This window comes from Rhinatrema bivittatum, chromosome 1, assembly GCF_901001135.1.
Source record: "Rhinatrema bivittatum chromosome 1, aRhiBiv1.1, whole genome shotgun sequence".
In the NCBI taxonomy this organism is placed as follows: Eukaryota; Metazoa; Chordata; class Amphibia; order Gymnophiona; family Rhinatrematidae; genus Rhinatrema; species Rhinatrema bivittatum.
In genome coordinates this window covers 415766735-415788997 of record NC_042615.1, presented here as the reverse complement: position 1 = coordinate 415788997, position 22263 = coordinate 415766735, and the positions used below count along the sequence as shown (strand labels likewise).

Genomic DNA, 22263 nt, shown 5'->3' with positions numbered 1-22263 from the left:
TTGCATACTTTCATATCTCGCTATTGTCTTGACCAGCAAGCCTCTTCAGACGCAACGCTGGGCTCGGCAAGTGCTAGAATCAGCGACAAGATAACGAGAATATTCACCACAAGGGAGAGTTGCGCACACAGCCTGGTTCTTCCCAGCCTGGTGTGGGAATGGGAAAAAAAGCTTGCTAGAGGTGTTGCCTGAATTTGGGACTCCCCTTACTGGTTTGTCAGTAGGAGAAGGTAGTTCAGTGGGCTTAGGTCAGATGCCCTCTGACTTTGTCATGGATACCTCTGCCTTTTCTTGGGTAGAATTTTTTTCAAGGACTGCAGTCCTTTCTTCAGGCACAGTCCCTGGCCCTTGGCCAATCTTGTCAAGTCAGGATCACAGGCTGCAGATTCCCACACGCCTCGTGCTGTGTGGGTAAGCATCGGAGTAAGCCTAGATCTGCTGTGGGCCTCCCCGGCAGGGACTAAGATGGCACAGACAAGGCTGATCCTTGCTCTCTGGAAGATGGGGAAATTCCTCCGGGTTTGGAGCCGTATAGAACTGTTACATTTCTTTCATAGAGATGGGTTTCCAGCTCAGATTTCCCAGACATGAAAGTGCAGGGAGTTTCATGGGCTGAATCTAGGTCTGAGCCAAAGAAAGATCCCATTTTGATTTCTTTATGTAAATCCTATCGTTTCTTCCCTATTATGAAGGCCATTCAAGAATTGATGATCTTGAATGGGGAGCACCGGAAGCTAATTTTAAAGGGGGATGAGTCTTGGAAGTACTGTACCCCCTAGATCCACTACAAGAGAGCATTTGTGCTTTCTGAAGGTGGATGTGCTTGTGTGTACTGTTACCAGCAGGCGATTATTCCCCAAAGAAGGGGGGACAGCCTTGAAGGATGCACAGGATAGGAGAATTGAGGCTATCATTAAGCAGACTTTAGAAACAATGACAATGAATTTGCAGATAGCTTCCTGTTGTTCCCTGGTGGCTTGCTCTTGTTTTACTGCTCTCCTCAGGAGAGAGATGAATCTGATGTGAATTCAAGGGCAGTGATGGAACCAGCAACCACCTTTTTGGTAGATGTGGGCTGTGTGATTTGGTCCGCACTTTGGTCGGAGGGGTGGCTTCGGTAATAGCGCCTAGGCATCAGCTATGACTGAAACTGGTCGGCCGATAGAACCTCGAAGTCTAACCTTACGATGTTGCCCTTTAAAGGCTCACACTAGTTTGGGAGGGAGCTTGAGAAAATGGCCAATAATTGGGGCAAGTCACAGGTTTCTCCGATTTTTTTACCAGAGGGATAAGAAACAGGTGTTGCGCTCCTTCAGCACGAGAGGTCGTTCAGATGTTTTCGACTCTACAGAGGAGCAGCTTTTCAGAGGACTTGACCTTTGGGTACATCTCAGTTCTTTTGTCCCAGGCAAGCTCAGGTAGTGGAGCACCCCCGAGCCTCCCAATGAAGGTGTGCCGACCCACCTCTGGGAGCAGGAGAGAGGTCCGCCGTGCTTTTTTTTTTTTTTTTTAATTAGAGATGGATCAAGATCATGTCAAAACCTGTGGGTTCTGGAGGTGATAAGAGATGGCTATGTAGTGGAATTTAGCTGTGTTTCTTGGGACGTTTTCATGGTGTCTACCTGCAACTCCTCCGTAGAAGAGAGAGGCACTGGAGTGTACATTGTCAATGGTTCCAGTACCCACTTCTCAAGAAAAATATGGGCCGATATTCCATTTATTTCATTGTGCTCAACTAGGAGTGCTTTTTTGTCCCATCCTGGATCTCAAGGGGTCAACTGTTTGCATGTGACTCATTCTTGCATGGAAACCTTGTGCTCCGTGATAATAGCCGTACAGTCTGAGTTCACGTTTCTGAATTGATTGAGGTGAACCTGCATATTACCATCCAGCTTAAAGCATTGATGATTTCTGTGTTTTGTGGTGTCATTATCAGTTTCGAGCTGCTCCCAGAACTTTTTCCAAGGTTATGGTGGTGGTAGCAATGGAATTGAGGATGGGTATCCTGGTATACCCGTACTTGGACGACCGGCTGATTCTGGCCAAGAGTCTGGAAGAGAACCTCCGGGTCTCACGCAAGGTGATCTCCTTGTTGCAGAAGCTAGTTTTGGTCATGAACTTGGCTAAGAGCAGTCTTTAGCCATCACAGTTGCATAGAGTATCTTGGTGTTCAGTTCGACACAAAACAGGGCAGAGTGTTCCTGCCAGTGGGCCATATTCAGAAGCTGATGTCACAGTGCGTCTATTGATTAACATGATATGGCCCGACAGTGTGGTCATATCTACAGGTGCTAGGATGATAGTGGTGACCCTGGAAGTGGTGGCCTGGGTGAGGGTGCATATGCTTCCTCTTCAGTGCCTGTCTGCTGTCTCATTGGAGCCCACAGTCTCAAGACTATTCGATTCGGCTTCATCTGCCAATGGAGGTCTGCACTCAACTGCAGTAGTGTTAAAAGCGGATAAGAAAGGGGGGTTTCTCTAAGATCACCATACTAGCTAGTACTTATGAAAGATGTGAGCCTCCAGGGTAGGGGAACTCATTGTTAGTTGACAGTGCAAGGGAGCTGGAGTGTGGAAGAATCTTTCTGGAACATCAATCGGTTGGAAGCCCGTGAGGTCCAGTTGGCATGCCTTGCAGTTTGGCGACAGGTTTCAGAGTCGAGTGATCTGGATAATGTCGGACAATGCAACAACAGTGGCTTACATCAGTTGGCAGAGAGGAACCAAGAGCTAGCAAGTGTCGCAGGAAATAGCCCAACATACAGAATGGGCAGAAGTAACAACTTCAGGAGATCTCAGCATCGCACACTGCAGGAAAAGAAAAATTGAGGCCTACTTTTCAGGCAGAGTCTGGATCCGGGAGAATGGGAATTGTCAAACGAGGCATTTCAGCTAATAGTGAATTGCTGGGGCCTTCTGTTTATGGACCTACTGGTGACTGCTCACAATGGCGTAAGTTCCTCGATTCTTCAGTCGCAGGAGAGATCTAAAGTCTTTGGGCATCAATGCCCTCGTGCTGTAATGGCCAGAGGACAAGCTGCTGTATGCCTTTCCCCCATGGCCCATATTGGCAGAATGATTCGGAAGATCGAGAGTCACAGGGGTATGGTGCTTCTGATGACACCAGATTGGCCCAGAAGATCGTGGTACGCAGATCTGTGAAGGCTCCTGGTGAACTCTACCTTCCGATTTCCGGCGCACAGGGATCTGCTACGGCAGGAACTTGTTCTTCACGAAGATCTGACTCAGTTTTGTCTTGCAGTATGGCTCTCGAGAGGGCTCTGTTCCTGAAGCGTGAATATATTCTACTGTGGTGATTGCCACTTGCTAAGAGCGAGAAAGTTTGCTACTTCCTTAGCCTATGTGTGGGTTTGGTGAGTGTTTGAGGCTTGGTGTGAAGATTGAGTGGTTCTTGTTTAAGAACCTGCTCATTTTGGAATTTTTGTAGGATGGATTGAGTAAAGGGTTGGCCCTTAATTTATTAAAGGCACAGGTGGCAGCTCTTGCCTATATCAGAGGTCAGGTGAATGGTAGACCCTTGTCAGCTCATCCAGATGTGACCCGTTTCTTGAGTGAAGCAACTTTGTCCTCCCTTGCGCTTACTGGTGCCCTTGTGGAGTCCAAATCTAATTTTGGATTTTTTAGCGAGCCCTACTTTTTGGCTGATGTGTAACCTTTCCTTCAGGTTACTGTCCTTGAAAACAGCGTTTCTTGTGGCAATTTGTTCTGCATGCGAGTAACCAAACTACAGACTTGTCTTGCCTGAGCTGTTTCTACGAGTGACTCCAGGGGCGATTCAGTTGCATAATGTTCCTTCCTTTTTGCAAAAGTGGTCTTGGATTTCATTTGAATCAGTCTATTTCCCTGCCATCTCTGGATAGGGAAGAGATGCGAAGGAATACTGCCTGTTATGGCCCTTAAATGTCAAGAGGCTTATCTTGAGGCATTAGAGGTTTGTGAACCTCTCAAGAAGACGAACCAGCTGTTTATATTCCATAGTGGGAGTAAACAGGGTGAACAAGCGTAGCTGGCTACAATAGCCCGCTGGTTTAAGGAGGTAGTTATGGTAATGTATGTGGATGCTAAGCAGGTTAGGACTCATTCCACTAGGGCTCAGGCAGTGTCATAGAGAGGTTAGATTGTCTCCCATCGACATTTGCCGAGCTACGACGTGGTCCTCTTTAAATACCTTTTCCAGGCATTGTAGCCTGGATGTACAGGCCTGGGAGAGCACAGTGTGCAGTTTTGACTAGACCGCGAGCAGCCTTCCGCCCTATTCGGGAGTAGCTTTGGTACATCCCACTGGTTCTTGATTCACCTGTCTGAATCTTAAGAAAGGAGAAATTACTATTTACTTGATAATTTCATTTTCTTTAGTACAGACAGGTGAATCCACCTTCCTGCCCTTGGCATCCAAATGGGTTGTGCTATGGTCCTCCTGCGTGGCTGTGTGTTCCAGGGAGTACTAATAAGTGTCTGTCAGTCCAGTCCCTAGACTAGTGTTATTGCACTTCTTTTCTGAGCTCAGTTGTTTCCTGTTAGCTGAGTGCTAGAGTGGTTGTCTGTTAATCAAGTTTTTGTTAGTTTGTCCACAGTTGGCTTTTGCAGAGAATATTGGCAGGCTGATGTCACTGCAGGGATCTGTTTTGTCTGCTTTGCTTGCATCCATCTGCTGGTAGAGGTGCATAATCTACTGGTTCTGCATTGACCTGTCTGTTCCAAAAAAAAAAAAAAGGAAATTATTCTCTAAAGAGGAACAAGGCAGGGGTGAGCCGTCTCTGCCCTTGTTATATGTTCTAGTGATTGAGCCACTAGCTATTGATTTACAAAGTATGTTCCATTTTCAGGGCATTCTATTTAAAACAGATAAAACTGAGCATGTTTAACAATGATATGCTTTTCATAGAGAACCCCTCTACTAGACTCTTTGAAATCATGGTTTGTATCAATGCTTATGGATCCTTTGCAGGATTAAAGATCAATTTTGATTTTAGTAAATTCTCTTATCACTAAGTAGAATTTTAGTGATGATAGAATTAATTTAGATATAGTTTAGTGGTGAAGGTTAGAGGTTTATAGGTTTAAGTATGGGAAAAAGTATATGAGGTAAAACAAGGTGCTCAATTGTATGATACTTGTAGCCCATTGCAGGCAAGAGCCCGCGAATTAATTTGAGTGAGCACATTTGATGCTATTTTCCCTTTAAACTGTATTTATTTGTTTTGGTCCCTGGTGTTTTTGATTTGTTGATATTTGTGGACTGGTTTTTGCTCAATTTTACTTTTTGGATATGGATTCCTTGCCACTTGGTTTATAATGGCTAAATGAGAGGTTTTAACTTGTTGGCATAACAATGTACTTCTGTCAGTTGGAGCCTGGATATTGGCTATGAATCACCATGCCTTTTTAGAGTGGTTGCTGCGCCAGGATATATTTAATTATTTATTTATGGGTTTTTTTTTTAATCTACAGACATTCGTAGGTACATTCATGCCTGTTTACATAGAACAATGTTAACAGGGAAAAAAGAGTTACATAAAACTGGAGCAATGGCAACAGAGTTAAGGAAATAAAGGTATTTCAAAAGGAAATGGTAAAACGCAATATGAGAGCATGGCAATCTCAGAGAAAAGAAGAAAGGGGATAGAAGTTGCAAAGTTACAAAGCAATGGAGCGGGCAAGAAAAAAGGGAGGGCATAAAAAATGGAATGTTGCAAATACATGTAAAGGACTAGTACAATAGCAAGGGTATCAAGAAAAGAATGAAAGAGGTAAGACGGTTAGGAGTAGGCTTGTTTGAAGATCCATGTTCTGAGCTTTTTCTTAAATGTCTGTGTGCACTGTTCTTGTGTGAGATCGGAAGGCATCGAATTCCAGGTATATGGACCTGCAATGGATAGAGAGCACGTTCTTTTGTGGTGTTAAGGGGGAAAGCTTCAGTGAAGGAGTGCATAGAGTGCCTTTATAAGAGATCTGGTAGGTCTGTTGGTGATGTGGAACTGTATGGAGTCATTTAAACCAGCGCATGTTCTGGTTGTGAAGGGTGTTATGTAAGATGGTGAGTGTTTTGTAGATGATACAGGAGGAGATGGGGAGCCAGTGAAGATCTCTGAGGACGGGGAGTGATATGGTCTTTTCTTGTGAGTATTCTGGCAGCGGAGTTTTGAAGCATTTGTAGGGGTTTAATAGAGGCTTTGGGGATACCGAAGAGTAGGGAGTTAGAATAAACTATTTTGGAGAGTATGGTGCGGAAGTCCGTTATGGTGGGAGGAGTGGTCTGAGTTTAAGTGTGTTAAGTTTGAAATAGCATTCTTTCATCGTTGAGCCAATAAATCTTTCTTTTTAGGTTGAGGTGATTATCTAAGGTGACACCGAGATCTCGTACTTGCTGTGAGAATGTAATAGCTTGGGGCAGGGCACTTATAGGGTTGTGGAGTGGTGAGATAAGTTCCGTTTTAGAGGTATTGAGGGCCAGATTCAGGCTGGTGAAGAGGCTATTGATAGATGATAGGGTGTTTTCCTAGGTTCTAAGAGTGTTTGCTAAGGAGTCTGTGATAGGGAAGAGTATTTGTATGTCGTCCGCATAAATAAAGTAAGAGAGGCCTAAATTGGAAAGAAGTTGGCAAAGTGGCAGCAAGTAGATATTAAGAGGGTAGAAGGAGAGGGAGGAGCCTTGAGGAACACCCCTGGATAGGTGTATAGATTTAGATTCAATGTAGTCAATTCTAACCTTGTTAAAGTCTATTGGTTAGGTATGATTCAAACCAGAGGAGGGAGGTTCCAGAGATTCCAATTTCTTTGAGACGGTTAGTAGGATGTTGTGGTTTACAGTGTCAAAGGCAGAGGATACTTCAAGTAGGGCAAGTAAGTATGATTGGCCTTTGTCGAAAGCTTTTAGAATGGTGTCAGTGAGGGAGATTAGAAGTGTCTCAGTATTGAACAATCTGCGGAAGCCGAATTGTGATGGAAAAGAATGATATGATTTTCCAGGTGGTCTGAAAGCTGGGTGTGTTAACTACTTTTTCAAGTACTTTGACCAAGAAGGGTAGGTTTGAGATGGGTCGAAAGTTAGAGGGATCAAAGGGTCAAGATTAGGTTTTTTGAGTAAAGATTTAATGGAGGTCTAGTTTTAAGGGGGCGATGGGTTTGGCTATTATATTGGGTATGGACGAGAGATTTGGTGGGGATGGTGTCAGAGGGGTGCCGTGCTGGTTCATTTTCTTTAGAATGGCTTATGTCTCAGAGGAAGAGGGTCAGTTCAGAGGTGTTAAGTGGGGTGAGGGGGGTGAGGGGGGTATTGTGATGGGTGTAGTAGGTTGGGGTATGGAAGGAAAGCGTATGAGCTTGGCAATTTTTGTTGCAGAAGTAGTGTGCAAAAGTTATCACATTTGGTTTGGGTGTCTTCGTCAGGCAAGGTGGGGTTGGCAGTTTTTGGTGAGCTCAGCGATGTATGTGAAGATGGCTTTGGCATTGTATTGTAGGTCATGGATTCTGATGGCATAGAAGTCATTTTTTGTTTTTAAGGATAGTTGTGCAATATAAGTGTAGGGCGGATTTGTAATTTGCCAATTGAGATGGTGAGGGGTCTTTGCGCCATTTCTTTTCCTGGCATCTCAGGGCGTGTTTAAGCTTTTTTAGTTCTGGTGTGTACCAGGGTTTTTTTGGACTGTTGGAGGTGTTTAGCACTTTCGTAGTTTGTGGGCAGAGGGTATTGGCAAATATTATAATGGTGATCTCATTCCAAGACGAGAGTGCCGCTTCAGTATCAGTAAGGTCAAGTTTTTCCAGGGCGTTGGAGAGGGAGGTGATGAGTTCATCTCTGCAGCATGGTTTTCTGAATTGTATAGTTTTTTTGTTAGTGTGAGGGGGAAAGGGTTTATTTATAATCGATAGGGAGGTTGCTACAAATGCGTGGTCGGACCAGGGGATGGAGGTGCATGAGAGGGTGTTGGTGGTGAGGATGTGAGAGTTTATGAAGATAAGGTCAAGGGAATGGCCTGCTTTGTGAGTGGGGTCGGTTATTATTGGATTGAAACCCATGGCTTTAAGAGAAGTGAGGAAGATGTTGCAAGTGGGTGAGGGGGAGGATGGAGTCAACATGAAGGTTGAAGTCCCCAAGAATGATGGAGGGGCTAGCCAAGTCTAAGTTTTCTGTTATGAATTCTATGAGTGGGGATGGGTTGTTCTCAAGGAGGCCTGGGGGCATATACTAAGCAGATTTGTAGGTGTATTGACTTGAATAGGCCAATTTCTAGCTTGGGTACTGTATTAGCTGGGTGGGCAGAGAATCTGAGCTCTTTTCTTAGCTGCTAGCAGGAGACCTCCTCCTCTTCTCTTTGGTCACGGAAGTGAAAGGATGTCGTAATTGTGTGTGGGCAGTTGGTTCAAGAGGACTGCGTCGGCGTTCTTGAGACCAGGTTTCTGTTAAGGCGAATATGTCAGAGTTAGAGTCTAGAAGAATATCATTGAGGATGGGTGTCTTTTTGGAGATGGATTGTGAATTACAGAGTAATTGGGTAAAGGCAGAAAGACCAAGAAGCTAAGTGAAGGGAGATAGCATGATGGGTTAGCAGGGATCTGGGGCATGGGGGTGGGAATGTTTACTAAAGGCTTCCTGTTGTAAGAGTGGTATTTGAGGATGGGAATGGGGTGTGTCAGCATATTGAACCGCTATTGGGGGGGGGGGGGTGTCTGTGGTGTGTTGGGGAGTGTGGAGGGAGACTACACTGTGGGAGGAGGGGGATATTCGGAGAGACAATGGCAGCTGCGGCAGGAGCAGGTGCAGGAGGAGGCATGGGCAGGAGGGTGGGAAGTTCACAAGAGCAATGAGGAACTAAGATTCTAATGTGGCAGAATGTGGGTAGAGAGGGAGTGGGGAGAAGGAGAGGAGGTGGTATGATTATATGGAGGTGGCAGGGGTAATGGGGGAGGTAGCAGGACTGAAAAGTGCAAATTGAGACGGGGGGAGAGGTTTGCCAAGGAAGAAAAACGGCTAAGGGAGAAGGGAAGGGGTAGCTCAAGGGGCGCACTAAGGGGGGATGCCCCTTAGGTCACACTCCTTGAGGCGCGTGACGCCAGGCGCGAGACACCTGACGTTGCGGCCCTGCTTTAGTAGGGTGGTCAGATGCTGTGGTGACGGCGGGGTGGAGTGCCCTTGGATCCGGGAGGTGCGTCCTTGCCTGGAGGAGTTCCAAGGTCGGACGAGGGCAGCAGCGGGCCGATGGTGTTAGTGCCGGATGTGCGGAGCAGAGGCTAGGTGGTTGGTTGTTGTGGGGCCGATGAAAAGGTGATCTTCCGGTCGCAGCCCTGCTTTAGTTGGCAAACAAACCTTATGGCAACTAAGGGGTTATTTGGGCTATGGGAATGTTTTGAAAAGTATATTAATGGTATACATCTAATATTTTCCAGTTTATTATCTGGCTTTGGTATTATCTACTAAGAAACATGATGGGTTGTCAACTGGTTGTATATGGTAGGAATGTTTTTATTGATGGTTTGACGTTCAAAGTATAGTCGTATTGCTTTACACTTAATAAAAATTATATTAAAAAAAATTGCAAATTCCATGGTGCAATAACAAACCACTACAGGAATGAGCATAATTGGCTGTAAACCCACTTTTGCAACTCAAATATTTTTCATGGTTGTTACAAAAAATATATTTTTGATCTGGATCTCTTATCAAAAAAGTATTGCTTTTCTTTTCTCTGAATATCAGGCTGAACAGTAATTGCTTGCCACACTCACAAAATTTGAAAACCTTCACTGTTGTAACAAAAATACTGCAATGTGAGCAATAAAAGTCAATTTAAGAATAAAATGTGCTCTCTGCTCTAATTTTTAAATTAATTTTATTTGCTGTAGGTCAAAAAATTACAGAAAAAGAGATGAAACTTTCCTTATACAATTGTAATCTAATGTTGATATTTTATGAATAAGTGAATTGCCAAATCAGTAATGTTGATTATAGTCACAGTCTCTAGGTATTATAGATTCCAGCATAATAAAATAGTTCGTATATAGGTTTATGTCTATTCATATGTTTATCCTGTCTTATGAAAACCATCATTTTTAACAAGTGGTAAGGCAGTCTGTTTTATTTTTAATGGTCAGAGTGAAGAAAGTCCAAGTCCTAAGCGCCAGCGGCTTTCTCATTCCGTCTTCGATTATACAGCAGTATCTCCAGCATCTTCACCACCAATGCGACCATGGGAGATGACATCAAATAGGCGGCCTCCTTCAGCTCGACCCAACCAACATCACTTCTTGGGGGAAAGATGCAACACACCTGCCCGCAACAGGAGGAGGTAAAATAAGTTACTTGCTTTAAGGTCAAAAATTAATTTTTTTCTCTGCCTATTTCCTTTCAGCATATACATAATGAATTTCAGCCTGCTAGGCAAAATGCTATTTTCCAAGTATTACACAAGAATTGTGTAATAGTTGTAGATGTTCCTATGCATGGTACAAAAATTCTGATTAATTTAAATATAAATTTAAACAGTGTTACTATGTCTGGCGTCATTGATGTCAGAAGGGGTATGCCACCTTAGCTGTGGCCCGACCAAATTTTGACCACAGGAAGGTCTTGTGTGCAGCATTTTCCTCGAGGCCATCCTGCTTTTGGTAGGGGACGTGCTGCTGGCTGCATCGTATGCTTCTCTGTGTGTCTTGCAAGACATGCAGATCAGCATGAGTTATGGAAAGAAGCAGGCAGTGCAGCTGATAGCACATCCTCTAGAGAGCAAGCCAGCTTGCAGACCAGCAAGGAACTGGCTTGGCGAGAAAATGTTGGGTGGGGGAAGTCCCCAAGATTGGAGGCTTGATAGGGAAGTGGGAAGATCCTGAGGCTGGAGACTTGTTAGGGAAGGGGAGGATCCTGAGGCTAGAATGTGCTGGGGAGGAGCCGGCTGTCATGTTACATGTGGGCACAAACGACATAGGAAAATGTGGGAGAGAGGTTCTGGAAGCCAAATTTAGGATTTTAGGTAGAAAGCTGAAATCCAGAACATCCAGGGTAGCATTCTCTGAAATGCTTCCTATTCCACGTGCAGGTCCCCAGAGGCAGGCAGAGCTCCAGAGTTTCAATACATGGATGAGACAATGGTGCATGGTTCGGAGAAATGTATCCTTGAAGGATACTAATGAAACCAGGAGAGTTAGGGTATCCCAACAGGTTCCAATAAAAGCAAACGTAGTCCATGTGCCTATATGTAAAAAATCACCGAAGCTAATGATTTCCAAATTATCCCTAACAACTGAAATGCTGGTTGTTAATACAAACAAAAAACACACTTTGAAATGTCTGTATGCCAATGTCAAAAGTCTAAGAAGTAAGATGGGAGAGTTAGTGTGAATAGCAGTAAATAATGAGATTGACATAATTGGCATCACAGAGACTTGGTGGAAGGAGGATAACCAATGAGACAGTGCTATATCAGGGTACAAATTATATCGCAATGATAGGGAGGATCAACTTGGTGGGGGTGAAGCACTTTATGTCCGAGAGGGTATGGAGTCCAATAGGATAAAGATCATAAAAGAGACTAATTGCTCAGTAGAATCTATATGGGTAGAAATCCCATGTGTGTTGGGTAAGAGTATAATGATAGGAGTATACTACCGTCCACCTGGACAAAATGGTCAGACAGATGATGAAATGCTAAGAGAAATCAGGGAAGCTAACCAATTTGGCAATGCAATAATAATGGGAGATTTCAATTACCCCAATATTGACTGGATAAATGTAATATCAGGACTTGGTAGAGACATAAAGTTCCTGGATGTAATAAATGACTGCTTAATGGAGCAATTGGTTCAGGAACCAAGAAGAAACAAGAGAGGGAGCTATTTTAGATTTAATTCTTAGTGGAACGCAGGATTTAGTGAGAGAGATAAGTGGTGGGGCCACTTGCAATAGTGATCATAACATGATCAAATTTAAACTAATAACTGGAAGGGGGACCATAAGTAAATCTACAGCTTTAACACTAAACTTTCAAAAGGGAAACTTTGATAAAATGAGGAAAATAGTTAGAAAAAAACTGAAAGGTGCAACTGCAAAGGTTAAAAGTGTTCAACAGGCATGGACATTGTTTAAAAATACAGTCCTAGAGGCGCAGTCCAGATGTATTCCACGCATTAAGAAAGGTGGAAGGAAGGCAAATCGGTTACCATCATGGTTAAAAGGTGAAGTGAAAGAGGCTATTTTAGCCAAAAAAATACATCCTTCAAAAATTGGAAGAAGGATCCATCTGAAGAAAATAGGATAAAACATAAGCATTGTCAAGATAAGTGTAAAACATTGATAAGACAGGCGAAGAGAGAATTTGAAATTAAGTTGACCATAGAGGCAAAAACTCATAATAAAACTTTTTAAAATATATCCGAAGCAAGAAACCTGTGAGGGAGTCGGTTGGACCATTAGATGACCGAGGTGTTAAAAGGCTCTTAGGGAAGATAAGGCTATTGCAGAAAGATTAAATGAATTCAATTCTTCCGTGTTTACTTATGAGGATGTTGGGGAGATACCAGTTCTGGAGATGGTTTTCAAGGGTGATGAGTCAGACGAACTGAACCAAATCACTGTGAACCTGGAAGATGTAGTAGGCCAGATTGACAATCTAAAGAGTAGCAAGTCACCTGGACGGGATGCTATGCATTCTAGGGTACTGAAGGAACTAAAAAATGAAATTTCTGATCTATTAGTTAAAATTTGTAACCTATCATTAAAATCATCCATTGTACCTGAAGACTGGAGGGTGGCCAATGTAACCCCAATATTTAAAAAGGGCTCCAGCGGTGATCTGGGTAAATATAGTGGAAACTATTCTAAAGATCAAAATCGTAGAGCATATAGAAAGACATGGATTAATGGAACACAGTCAACATGGATTTACCCAAGGAAAGTCTTGCCTAACAAATCTTAATTGTTTTGAAGGGGTTAATAAACATGTGGATAAGGGTGAACCGGTAGATGTAGTGTATTTGGATTTTCAGAACGCGTTTGACAAAGTCCCTCATGATAGGTTTCTAAGAAAACTAAAAAGTCATGGGATAGGAGGCGATGACCTTTCGTGGATTACAAACTGGTTAAAAGACAAGAAACAGAGAGTAGGATTAAATGGACAATATTCTCAGTGGAAAAGGGTAAACAGTGGAGTGCCTGTTCGATGCTGTTGCGACGTTGACTGTGCCGGTTCCGATGACGTCGATGCGATGGACGGCATCGGGGTGTGAGCATGGAAGAGGAGTCCCATCTTCTCCTTCCTTGCCTTGTGATCTTTGGGTGTCATGAGGGCACATTTGGTGCAAGTCAGGACATCATGCTCCCGGCCTAAACACATTACACAGACACCATGGTGCAAGTACAGTCCGGGCACTGGCGGAACCCCGACGCCGTGGCCATAGAAAAAATCGAGCCACGGGATGGATGAATGCCAGTAGGCCGCAAAGGCCAAACTAGACGGTAATCGACGGAAAACTGTCAAAAAAACTTACCGGAGTACCGCAGCTAGAGAGAAGTTAGAGGAGGGTCCTCTGTGGGGCAATTTAACGTTAGTTAAATTCCATGAGGAAAATTCCTGTCAGGAATCTCCACAGAGCTCCTAAACCGCGAAGCTACTGCAGTGCGGAGAAAAGACTGAAGGGGGACCCCTGCTGGCTGCAGGGTTGGTGCCATGCTGGGCATGCCCAGTAGGGGCCAGTCAAAGTTCTGGAAACTTTGATAGAAGTTTTCTGTGATTGGGCTCCATCCTGATGATGTCACCCATATGTGAGGACTAACATCCTGCTGTCCTGTGAGAACATCTGTTACAGGTAAGCAACACTTGCTTTATCTTACAGTGCCCTTGTTCGGCACTCAATATAAGATACATTTTTACCATTCACTTCACTGATGCGATTGGTACCCTATTATAATCATTGATCTTTCAATAGTCCTTAATGTGACATTTTTTTTTTTTATATAAACACAAATAAGTACTTATCAATATTGTGACTTTTCACTCTCCCCTTCTATAGAGTTTTCCCCAAACAGCATCCAAGTGTTTAATTGCTGGTATCTGATGCAGACCCACATTTTGAAACAATCTGCTTCAGAAGTTCGGTGCCATTTCAGATCTGCTGATGAATTTGTTGAAACTGCATAAAGGAATCTGAAAGCAGCCATTTTTATCCTATGATGTAATCTAAACGTAACCAATCAGGAACCAGCATTGCAAGTTTCTTGATTGGTGGCTTCTACACTCAGTTCATCCTATGAAAGTTAACCATTAACTTTCTAATTGGGTGCCATTCTGTTTCTTCATTTAATCCATAATGCATTACTGTTTTCAATGTAAATATCCAGAATTGCTCTTTATAATTGAGCCTCATGATCACTTCCTCTCTGAAATAATGCAAAAAGTTCATTCACAGTCCATTTAAATTGCAGAAAGGTATGCTGCCGATCCAAACAAGACTGAACTAATGGTGACTCTTATTATTTTTTTTGTATTTAAATTACAGAGCTTAATCAGACAGATCTGTATGGTCTGTTTGGTATGTCCAGCATAAACATTAGACAAAGACATATTGCATAAATGAAAAATATGGTGGTACAGTCTGATCTTTGAGTCACTCTATAATGAGTCACAGGATTCACCCTATTTTCTCAGATATGGTTAAAGAACACTTGACATTATTGACAGGGTACATGACCTTCTTCCGCTGGCTTGCTTATAGCTCCAATTTCTGGCAATGCTGCATTTACCACATGATCTTTAATATTGAACCCTCTGAAATAAGCGGGGTTCAATTCCAATGGCCCTGAATCAACATTGCTACTACAGTAATTTTATTCATGTATTTCATAATACACACAACTCTGTGCAGTTCTTTTGTTTTGTACTGCATCAAACTGTCATGATTGGAGTATAATACCCTCAGGTATGCTTTCTTTATGGCTAAAAAAAAAAAAAAAGCAAGGCTATCTCATCAAGAAATGCTATACCAATAACTGCATACTATTTAAAGTCTTCCAAATGTAAACAGAGCCTTTAAATGCTGAGAGAAACTGGTGTGAATCATGTGACTCATTATAGAGTGACTCAAAGATCAGCAAATGCGAAAGAAATGACTAGCAGGTCCATTTTTAATGGTCTTGGATGATGGCCTCAAAACGCAAAAAGTTTTCTATCCACTGATTTCCTACCATTGTATGCAGATCACTACCCTATCTCGATATCATTACATCAAGAAAAGGAAGCTAATGTCTATCCTGTACCAAAGAGAATCTCAACTTTTTATCAACAGTATTAATCCACAAATGGAATTTTCTAGTTCTGATATGGACACATTCCAGATGATGTCTATATATCTGTATCAATCATCTTCAGAAACCACGGTGACCCATAAATGTACTGCTCTCAAACTCAGCAACATACAAATTTGCAAAATTAGAGGCTTTTGATGATCTCATAGCAATCAACATTATCATTTATTTTTTTACACACATTTCCAGCAACTGAGTTCAAAGCGAGTTAAAGAATAACAGCTCGGAGGCCAACCATCAACTTACATAGAAACAAAGTATGAGTATAAGAGCGAAGGGGGAACCAAAAACAAATAACACAGAAAGAAACAATCCTTTTGGTAAGGATTCGTGCAAATAAAACTGATTTGAAACATAATCGTTGAAGAGCGCAACTTGGACGTCTTCATTTATGACCTCAGATTGCATCTGAAATAACTAGGAGAGTAAGTGGAGTTTGAAGGCATATTATGTGTATCACCGGTGTGGCTTTTATTTAAAATGCTTGTATTCCGTAACTTCCAAACTTTTATAATTTGTCCAGGGCAGATCTCAGTCTCTGGTTCTCATTTCTGCAGTGAAGGGTAGGGGAGAATGCGGCAGAGGAGAGAGTTCTGGGGACACGTTCCCAGGGATTGATTGGAAACTGTCCCTCATCCATCTATTCTAACCAGAATTCTGTGGTGCTTTTGCACCAAGCTTTCTACAAAAATTAATGGTGACCACCTTCCAATCTGCTGTTGCACTTACCAAACAAGACTAGTATGTCCTTCTGAAAACCCTTCCAAACAACCGTCACGGTCCCTTTGCATCTTCAAACTCCTTCACGGTGGTCCTTTCCATCTTCAAACTGCCTTTGCCTCCCACCACCACCCACCTCACTCATTGCCTAGAATATGGCTGACTACGTCCATGACAAGTTTCACAAAATTTGTCTGTCTGTTATTGTCTAGTCTCTAGTCAGATGAATCCAGAACCAGTGGGTTATGCACCTTTACCAGCAGATGGAGACTGAGCAAAACTGACATCACAGTTTCTCACAGGACAAGCAGGATGGTAGTCCTCACATATGGGTGACATCACAGGATGGAGCCCTGTACGGAAAACTTCCGTCAAAGTTTCTACAAAGCTTTGACTGACACTGGCACACTGAGTGCACTGAGCATGCTCAGCCTGCAATTATCCCTGTGAGCCACAGGTGTCTCCCTCAGTCTTTCTTTTTTCCACTCTGCAGTAAGCATAGCGGTTAGGAGCTCCTGAGAATTCTAACACTTTTTCCTTACTGGAAACACTTACCACTTTTACCTCCAAACACTTTTCCCTGCCACAGGTCTCCCCTTAGCCTGTACATTTATTCGACGCTCAGTGAGTACTATGCCCTGTTTTTTCGGTCTGTTCCTGTCACCTCCACTGGTTGTCCTGCCACCGACTGCGGCCTTGCCCTCTCCCTATGTTTTCAGTTAAGCCACACACAGCCTGTGGTGTCCCTCTGTGACACTCTGCCTGTTTATTAGCGCTAGTGAAACAGGGACTTCCACGGTTTCCGTTGCTGCCAGGGCCCCTGTAGATTCAGGTCCTTCGATTCTTCGGTACCACTCGCGTAGGCGATGGCCCCATTGCCTACCATCGGTACCCCCTTCGGAACATCCTGGATTCTTTGATGCCATCGGTACCACCTCCCCCCGCGGTACTCTGATGCCATCGTCCCCTGCATCGTTTCTATCAGTGCCATTCATGTTTTTTCATCCATGGCACTGATTTTCCCTTGGGTTTCATCGGTGCCATCATTGCCCGGATGGATGCCATCGACGTACACCTTGTCTCTGTGCCATCCATGCCTGGATCGATGCCACTGTCGCCCGGGGCACTTCCATCGATGCCAGGGTCATTTCCATCAATGCCATCCTTTATTTTATGGATGCCATCAATGCCCAGGACATTTCCATCGATGGGGATCGATGCCAGGTCGATTCCATCGGTGCCCACATCCATGGCATCGATGCCATGGACATCATTGCTGCCCGAGTCGATCCAATCGATGCCGTCGATGGCCATGCCCTCGACGCCCATGTAATTTCCATCGGCGTCTTCAACGTTCCTATCGATGCGGTCATCGACTCCGTCGATGCCGGTATCATTTTTCCGATACCAACAATGTTTTTTTCGATTATTCGATGTCACATTGTTCCCATAGATACCTACGCCGATGCCGTCACTGCTCAGTCACTGTCATCATTACTCTGGCCTAGTCATCGACGTTTTTTCATATATAATTTTGATGATACCCTTGAGGCCGCCATCGACACAGTCAACACAGACATAGCACCGCCACGTAATGCTCTCGCCTAAACACAGTGCTCCATGCTTTGGGATCTTATTAAAGCCCCGTTTTTAGCCTAAGACACTACATACTGCCAGGAGCAGTGCAGGCATACTGACAGTCCGTCATCAGTCGCCATCCACGACAGCGAGGGTATCCATCTCGGTGCTGGGGAAAGACCGGGCCGAGCACCGTGGCATGCATCATCACCGACACGGTGACCGTCCGCCACCGCCATCCAGCACATCGGTGCTATCCTTCTCGATGCTGGACAGTGCTCGGGCCGAGCAACATCACCACTGCCATCGGCACTGTTCCGCACAGTTTTGGCAGTCCTTGGTGCTCCAGAAACACCGGAACAAGTTCCAAAGAATTCTGCACTGGCGTCAGACATCGAGCCGCTGCGACGAGGACCGGGTTCACAAGCTCGTTAATCGGCTCCCCTGTTCAGAGGTGTGCCCCACCGACATCGGTGGGGGATTATGGCCCTCCGCAAAATTCTACTGTGGTTGCGCCAGCCACGCTCAGCCTGTCTCCTCTATACCTGTGCCACCATACCAGGCATTAGAGTTGAGACGGGCGTCTACTCCCTCGATGACTCCTGGAATCCATGGAGCCAGCAATCTTCACCGGCTCGTCCTTCGGCGATCCACGTCGGATGGCAAGTACCCGCTTCTGCGGCATTCCCATTGAGATGTGTTCTCTAATTCCAGCCACATGGTTCGAAACGTTCTAGGTCATGTACCTTCCAAGAACCGTATTAGTGTCACATATCACTATGCCAGCTATATCAGCCACAATACCAAGAGAGCCTCTCTCTCATATCTTTGGGATTGCATCAGGGCTTCCTCCCTTTTTCAGCAACGAGGCTCTGTTCTGATTATTGCTCTGGCTTCTGGTTCCTGCTTCAGAACCAAAGTTCCAGGTGCATTCGCTGATCTGCTAAACACGAGATCCAGTAAATACTGCCTTACTTACAAGTCCACCTCAAAGCCTGACGACAGGTCTCTTTGTCTCCTTGTACAGCACACAGAAATGCGGGTAAGGCTTTACCGCTCATGCTCCCTTGGGAGGTTACGTGATATCCAGATTATCAGCCCCTCCAGTTGGATGCCTCCTGGTCTCCCAACTGGCAGGTTATCAGAGCGCCCACCCCTCCTTGTACCAAACTTCCCGGTACACTCCTCCAGACGCTACAGGTAAAATGGTATCTCTCGTTACCATGCTTTCATAATATCGCAGTAAGTACATTACCTCTAATCTTTCTATGTGCTTCATGGTGAGTCAACAATATTACAATCCCAAACTCTGCCGGTTGCACCAGCTTTGGCAACTGGGGTATTCATTGAATCACTATCGGCGAATGCTGTTTCTCTGCGGAGTGCAACATCATTCACGATTTTCCTTGCATGGACAACTGCATAACCGCAGTCACTCCACGCAAGGAGCTCTCACTTCTTCATGACTCACTATACATTTACTAACTGGGATTACTGTCACTGCCATAAAATCCTTTATACAACATTTTTGGACACCACAGTCATAATGACCTTCCTGTCCAGCATACGCGCAGACATTCTAATAATTTCTTACATGTCCTTGAGAGCATTTTTCCATAACCTCAGCCCCTCAATTCTTCCTTGTCGGGCCATGGGGTTTTTTCACTATGCACTTTCCTCATAGATCCAAAACTGCTATGGGTTAGATTCAGTGAAATTCCATTATCAGTGGGTCTAAGTTGTTCAACCGCTTTCGTCCCTCATCCATATTGCAAATCTAGAACCAAAACCTGATCTGATTCTGCTCATGCTCGCATTTACTCAGGGTTGTAAAGTTTGACCTAAAAGCTTCTCAACCCAATATGCGTCTATTCCACTCCAGGCACAGTTTCACATGAACTTCCTGGAGCTTGTAGCCATGAGTTATACCCTTATGCCTTTCAATACTGCTCTTCAACAAATCTTTGTGCATAGACAGACAGCATAGGGACAATGCACTTTCCAAGCACGCACAACCTCTTCACTGCTCTGCAAGGAAGCTGCACAGCTCTACCCTTGGCTCTTGCTCACTTCATGCATCCTCAGGCCACTTATCTAAGAGATTTACTGAACGCACTAACAGACCTTCTCCATGTAGGTTTCCATCCTCTCGAATGGTCTCGGACTACATGTGTAGCGGGAAAAATCTTCTAATGCTGAGGTCAACCGAACTTGCCCTCTGCGTCCGAATCAAACCATACAGTGCACAGATTCTACTTCCTATATATGTTTCCAATGCGTTCCCATTGATGCCTTTCTTCCATCAAGGGCCTCTTAAATGTGTCTGTTCTGCTGCCTCTCATAGCCAGCACTCTTCTAATGTTGAACCGGGCGGGGTTCACTGTTCCTCAGACCCACGTCCTGGCCGAGACCAGTATGCTTCCCATACTTCTCAATCTATCACATCAATTTGCCTTCTCACAAGTCAGTCTCAAATCATAGACTCACTGATGTTCTCAGGTACTTGTAGCGTCACAAAACCATTACCCTGTTTTCTTTTTCTACACCACTCTTTTCTCTTGCTTCCTCAGATTCTGCTCCCCAGACATCCTCCACATAGCTATACCTCTGTTTCAATTGGTGTATTGTTTGGGAGTGGGGATACCCGATTTACGGTAAACCCCTTCTGAGTCAGCTTACCATGGATTATCCACTGATCAAGCTGCCTCTATTTTCACTAGTCACGGAATGGAACCTTAAAAGTCTCATATGTTCTCCGTTCAAGCCTTTCCATTCCTGTGATTTCACAGTTTGATGTGGGAAATACTTTCCCTCATAAATGTCATTTCTGCCAACAGGGTCAGTGAGTTACACACTTTGTTACATACTCATCCAACCCTGCGTTCCTCCGTCACAGAGTGGTTTTTACGCATTCAACTTCTATCTTTCTTAAGGTAGACGTTGCATCTCACCTTACGCAGGATATACTCTGCCCATTTTTCCCAACACCTCTCTCTCACACGAGTGAGAGGGTTTTTTCCACTTCTTGGACAGTAATAGTGCACTTGCATTCTATCTAGATTGCACTACACTCCATAGGAATTCCACCTAACTCTTTTTCCTTATGTGGCAAGAGTCAAGTTGCGAGTTCCAGTGGGCAAATAGATCTATTCCTCCTAATTGACGGTCTGTATCTCTTTTCTGCCAACAAGCAGGCATTTCACTACAACACTGTGTGTAACCACACTCTGCTACAGTCCCAGCCTTAATAGCTTCCCCTCGGCCGCTGCTGCTTGTACATATTTATCAGGCTGCAACCTGGAGTTCTCTCCATACCTTTGCAGCCCATTATTGCTTAGATACGACTAGCCGGCATGCTCCATGTTTGGCCAGTTCGTCTACTCTTATTCTTTTTGGTTTAACTACTCAACATCCTTCCACCAACCCATTAAGGGTTTCAGGATGCCCGTCATTGCACCTTTCGCGCGTCTTGGGTGCATTTGGTGCACTCTCGGGCATCCTCAGCTCTGTACTCACTTGTCCTGTGAGAAAGCAAGTGTTGCTTACCTGTAACAGGTGTTCTCACAGGACAGCAGGATCTTAGTCCTCACGAAACCCACCCACCACCCCGCGGAGTTGGGTCTGTATACGTTTTTACTTTTTAGTTTTGCTTGCGCTTTTAGCTATAAGACGAGACTGAGGGAGACACCTGTGGCTCACAGGGATAATTGCAGGCTGAGCATGCTCAGTGCACTCAGTGTGCCGGTGTCAGTCAAAGCTTTGTAGAAACTTTGACAGACAGGTTTTCCGTACAGGGCTTCATCCTGTGATGTCACCCATATGTGAGGACTAACATCTGCTGTCCTGTGAGAACACCTGTTACAGGTAAGCAACACTTGCTATACTCTTGCAGTGACATCAGCCTGCCAGTATTCTGTCTCTAGCAGATGATGGACATGCATCTCCCTACTGGGGATTGCTTCAAGTTTTAGAAGGAAAAATTAAAGGAAATTTAATTCACCCCCAATCTCCTGCAGTGATACCAAATGGTCCATTCCCCAGTTAAGAATTCCTGAGGTGATTTCTATGGTCCTTCAGATGAGTGTGGTTGTGATAGTATATGCCCTTTCCCTCCGCAGCTGGCGACCATCCCTGTATTTATCTGGGAATGGCGGAGCTCAGGTAAGACTTAAATTAAAAAAAACCCAACCCTTCTATTCCTTCTTTTTTTTTTTTTTTTTTTATTTGTAAGTCTTTTCCCCATCCTCCGGTCTCTGTGCTTTGGAGTGCTGTTCTGACATTCGTTCTAGCCCCCAAGGGAGGTTAAGGGACGCTTGGCTTGTGCGCACAATTTGGGCTGCATTGCTTGTCTGCTTACGTTTGGAAGGACAGAAGTGTGCTTAGCTTTGCGACGCCTAAATTTTGGACACACATTTTACAGCATATAAGCAGCTAAGGCTAGTTTTCTATCCAAGGTGTGCAGTGTTTTCTCTTTCATTCTGGTGCAGTTTCTGAAAGAAAGTTGGTAGTCAGCTTCATTTAGATGAAAAATGGATACTACTTTTGGCAAAAATTTTGCATGCAGTTAAAGTACCCCTTTGTCATGGATGAATTGCAAGTAGGGTGAGATGTACCAAGGCCTGAAGTTCATTGACTTGTCATGTAGATGTAAC

General features: G+C 44.2%; 1 protein-coding gene across 3 annotated transcripts in view; it reads left to right on the top strand.

Moving 5' to 3' along the window:
- RNF38 (ring finger protein 38) overlaps nucleotides 1-22263 on the top strand; it is a 589332-nt gene that overhangs the window by 240458 nt on the left and 326611 nt on the right. For all 3 annotated transcript variants that reach the window (XM_029602782.1, XM_029602791.1, XM_029602800.1), the window contains exon 3: nucleotides 10114-10307. In XM_029602782.1, the coding sequence (XP_029458642.1) occupies nucleotides 10114-10307 (194 nt within the window). The remainder of the gene's footprint in view (nucleotides 1-10113; nucleotides 10308-22263) is intronic.